A 5,000-nucleotide genomic window follows, 5' to 3' on the forward strand; every position below is an offset into this window, starting at 1 on the left:
TAGTGGACTAGTGTGGCGTTCGGCTCGCCGCAGTGCTTGCAGCACCTTTCATCGCTTATATTGTTGGGATAATCTGCCATGCACAGTGGTAACCTAGGCGCATTCTGTGAAGAATGACTTAGGTACCTCTGTTGCTTACTTCAGAGAGTGCCAGTGGTTCATAGCCTGTGGCGTCTGAGTACCAGCTGGCCGAGGGGGAGGTTCTCGTTTCCTCTCTGTGGAGCTGCCGTAGGAAGGTACGACCGACTAAGGCACACTTCTCCATAAGTAATTTTCGGCTCGGTTTTATCGTCATGGGATTTGGGGACATACCCCTGCCAGCGACGGCTAGTCTGTCAGCAAGCTCGTTCCCTCTGATGCCGATGTGGCTTGGGACCCAATTGATGATAATTCTTCTACCCTGAGCAAGAATTCTCTGTGCCATTGTGAGAATCGTGGTCAGTAGGTAGATGTTGTCTGTGGGTGAGCTGTGCTGAAGACAGTCAATGGCTGCCCTGGAGTCTGTGTGTATGACCACGTGTCCTTCCCTTAGGGACGCGTGGCCTAGGGCTCCCATGATTGCAACTGCCTCTGCCTGTAGCGAGGAGGCGTTGTCTGTTACCCTCATGGATCGCATGGCATCCCTTGCTGCAAAGCCGGCGTCTGCAGTGTGGCTCAAGGGATCGACCGATCCATCCATGTAGTATGTTCTACTACCCGGAGGAGTGATGGCTGCAATGACCCTGTGGGCTTCTGCTTTTAGGCTAAGCATGGGGTATAGGCTTTTTTTCATTGACAGGCTCATTATGTTGAACTCTATCAGGCTCAGTGCCCACGGCGGGGCTTCGGCATAGTCGGGGTGGGGGGAGTCCATGCCCTTAGCAAGAAGCTGTTCTTTGAGCTGATGGCGTATCAACACCCTGGCTGTATGAGACAGCCAGGAGTTGTTTGCAACGAGCTCGTTGTCTTGTTCGAGGCATCTGACTAATTTTTGTCTTAGGCTTGTGTTCCTGGGAGCCTGGATGACCTTTGACAGGAATTGTGTTGCCATTAGATCGATTCGTGAGTCCACAGGGAAGAAGGTTTGCCTCCATCAGGAGGTTTAGGACCTTCGTCCACCTCAGGGCACCCAGAATGAACTTTGAGTAAAGCATACTCTAGCCCCAGAAAAGTGTAATAAAAATATGTCGAGATAAAATTATGCATTACATAAATGATATAATCTAACTATAATTTTACATCAATTGTGAAAAAAACGTTATATCATGTTTACTTCAGAGATAAAATTTATTCTAATAAAATATTTATGCTACCAGGGAGGAAAAGAATAGTGGAACGTATCACATCTGGTGATAAACACCTCAAGGGCATATAATATTATATATATTTATATATATATATATATATATATATACACACACACATATGTATGTGTGTATATGTGCGTGTTTGTATGTGTATACATATATGTAGATGCATGTGTATGTATATATATATATATATATATATATATATATATGTAGATGTATGTATGTATATATATCACACAAACACACATACATATATATACACAAACGATAGGAATGTCTGTGAATATTCAATGTTATATTATGTCCTGTTGATACCATGTAGCATACTCTAATGACAAACGTTACATAGTGTTTGTAAGATTCACTCCCAGTGCGAAGGTCTAATCAGTTTCCAATCACACACACATATATATATATTCGTATTCATTAATTCCGTTTTAGTACACCTATATTTGTCACGGATGTTCTTCACCTCATTTATGCTACCGATTTACACAAAAGAAAACATCCAAACCATTGTCACATTTACATTAAAAAGCATGAATATCACTAAACAAAGTTACCACAAAGCAACCTCTGGCAATGAGAGGTCCAGGTGAGTCGTAGAGAAGTCCGGATTTTAAGGTGTTATTAATGTACGTAGACGCCTCAGTACTATAGGCTGCGACCCTCGTGACGGAAAAAAAATCGACAATGGCAGGTAAGGGTTTGGATTGTGTGGATGTAAGGGCGTGTCTGAATTTTATGTTATGGTGTATAAAACTTGAGTGCGAAATGACAAATTTGTCCCTAGCTTCCGGGTCATAAGATAGAACTCAAAATAAGTCCGCTGTGTATATTGTTCTTGAATATCTAACTCCTCATATGATATTTAGACTGTCATGATGGATTCTATTAAATGTCACTTTCTAGAGATTATTACCACTGCCACATACGATGTTTTTATACATAGCCTACCTTATTTTGACTTGATTGAGTTCTGAGACAATTTATTAGTACCATATGAATTCTGGAGATTATTGTGCGTTTGAATTTTCGTGTACATTAGAAGAATGACTTACTTGTCATCACTTTATTCTATGATAAGAAAACGAGATGTGACATGAGAGAAAAGCATCTTGGGATTTAGTATTCATCCTTCCATTTGATATATTTTCATCCGCTCTACCCTTCTACTTCGTTAATATCCACATTCAGTAATAAAATTTGAAAAAAACAAACAACCTAAAAACAGTAGAAAGTTGATTAACAAAAGGTAAACCTATGATCTCACAGAAGGGCATGGGCAAGATATGATAAGGTTAAAATGTGTTGAGTCATCATGTGTTAACTTTTTTATGTGGACCTTCTAAACCCTTATGAAAAAAGGGTTTAGCAGGTAACTTGGAATGATTTTTAGAAGAACATATATCTGTTTATCGATTGACTTGTTGTGTGGAAATTTGTCAGAGTAAAGGTATATTAGATAAGAAACGAGAAATGATTGAAAACGGGGTATAGGGAGGGAGGCAGGGAAGAGAGTGGGAATGGGGGTAAGAGTATGAGTGTAATTCTGAGAGCGAGAGAGAGAAAGAGAGAGAGAGAGAGAGAGAGAGAGAGAGAGAGAGAGAGAGAGAGAGAGAGAGAGAGAGAGAGAGAGAGAGAGAGAGAAGGAAAAGGAAACTATAAGAGAGATCAACCAAGCTAACGAAAGAAGTCAAATCAAACAACACTCAAACCATCAACTACAGTGCCTTCTTCTTTCCACAGACATCGAATACACCGAGCTTTCTACCAACTTCTCAGACTTGGTGGTGTTCGACGTGAGGAACCGCCATGAGCTGGAGGAGAAGGGGCAGATCCTCGGTTCCAACTGCGTCCCGTGTGGGTATTAGTTGATAAGGAATAGGTGGTGAGTCATTGTGGGTGGATGAAAGCGGGTTTCTTAAGCCATATCTGTTTATAGAAAATAGTTTTAATGGTACACGATTCGTAGAAAACGGATTTCTTGAGCCATAATTGGTTTAAGAAAACGGCTTTTTTGATCCGTGCTTTACAGAAATCTGCTTTTTTGAACCATGGTTGATAGAAGAAAACGATTTTCTTGATCTGTGATTCGCAGAAAATTATTTTCTTGATCCGTGATTCGCAGAAAATTATTTTCTTGAGCCATTATAGCAGACTAACATACTTACCAAGATACATAAAGGACGGTGATATGATTTATATTTCACCGTGAAATTATATAGTAAATAATAATATAAATGTACATGAATTACAGTGCTTACATTCAAACCCCCCTCTTGCATATCTTGACATAATATAAGAGAAAGTAACGTAAATATTTGTTACATCAAATGCAGTAAATTAATTTACGTTTCACTTTGACTTACGCCAAATAAGATATATCAGAAAGAATAACATAAATATTTACTACACGAAAAAGTTAAGACATTCCGCATTCACTGCAATAATACCAAAAAATAAACAATTTTCCTTTCAGTTGCAGAGTTGGAGAGCGCAATGGAAATGGCTGAGGATGCATTTAAGGCTAAATACGGTCTGAAGAAGCCCACAAAAACCACGCCCATCATAACCCACTGTACGAAGGGTGGGCGCGCGAGGAAGGCAGGGGATCTACTCAAATCGATGGGTTACAATGCAAGGTATTTTATCTATAATCCTTATGTTTTTGTTCAAATGTTCGCGTTGAGGAATGTTATATTAAAAGGTCACCTAATATGAGGACATATTATTATGATGATGATCATCGTCACCGTCATCATTATATAGTATTTTGATTACTCCTAAACATTACCGTAGTAACCAAAAATGTTTCACTCTATTTGTAAACTCACTACTTGGCGTTGCGTACCGCCGTTTTCGACTCTTGTATCCGAAACATATGCCCCATAGTGACGTGTTTCGGATCACGGTTTCGGATACAGGAGTCGAATCTAGCGGTTCACAGTTCACACGACGCTGAATGGTGGGTTTAGAAGTCCAGGAAACTGTGGACCCGTTCTCGCCAAAAAATATTCACGTTCTACTAATTTTCACATTGGTGTGAGTGAAGTGGTTTATGAATATAAGCGTAGACATTAGTTGTCAAAATTTATCATGTCTATGTTAGCTTACATTCTGTTTTTCTCATTGAGATCACGGTATTATCAACGCTCACCCAGTCATTGTTCGGTCCATTAGCGGATTTCAATTTAGCTTGTATTTTTAATTTATTTTTAACTAATTTCCATATCAGAACAAGGGTAAGGGCAATTAGAAGTTACTTAATGTTACGTATTAATATAACTATTTATTCCTATCCTTACTTATCATTTACTTATTATTTACCAAATTTAGTAAAAAAAATTCTCATTACACCACCCACCTTTTTCAGGTTACTAACCCGGTCGTTACAATTATACGATTATTATATTTCTGCTCAACAGGGTTTATGCTGGTTCCTTTAACGACTGGAAAGCTAATGGCGGCAGTGTACTTAACCCTGGAAAACCTTACGTTCCTCAGAATTAATGGGGGAAATGGCCTTTGGTCGAGGACTGTACCTCTTATAAGGAATTGTATGCTTGTCTTTTTTTTTTTTTTGCTTCCGGACAACACTCAGTATTATGGCATTTTTTTATTATGATGTTACTGATGGAAAATAAATGCGAAGGAATGTATGTTTTTTTCTTTTTTGTTATTCCAGTTTATAAAAAAATAAAAATACGA

At 39.0% G+C, this 5,000-nt stretch overlaps 1 protein-coding gene across 1 annotated transcript; it reads left to right on the top strand.

The window, feature by feature from the left end:
* The first annotated feature begins 1,855 nt into the window (after window positions 1-1,855).
* On the top strand, window positions 1,856-4,951 carry LOC125042186 (rhodanese domain-containing protein CG4456-like). Its single transcript, XM_047637671.1, has 4 exons — window positions 1,856-1,989; window positions 3,039-3,152; window positions 3,772-3,934; window positions 4,718-4,951. Exons 1-4 carry the CDS (start codon window positions 1,983-1,985, stop codon window positions 4,800-4,802), a joined length of 369 nt encoding a protein of 122 aa, XP_047493627.1. The 5' UTR covers window positions 1,856-1,982; the 3' UTR covers window positions 4,803-4,951.
* The last annotated feature ends 49 nt before the right edge of the window (window positions 4,952-5,000 follow it).

The sequence above is a fragment of the Penaeus chinensis genome, chromosome 31, assembly GCF_019202785.1.
Source record: "Penaeus chinensis breed Huanghai No. 1 chromosome 31, ASM1920278v2, whole genome shotgun sequence".
Classification (NCBI taxonomy): Eukaryota; Metazoa; Arthropoda; class Malacostraca; order Decapoda; family Penaeidae; genus Penaeus; species Penaeus chinensis.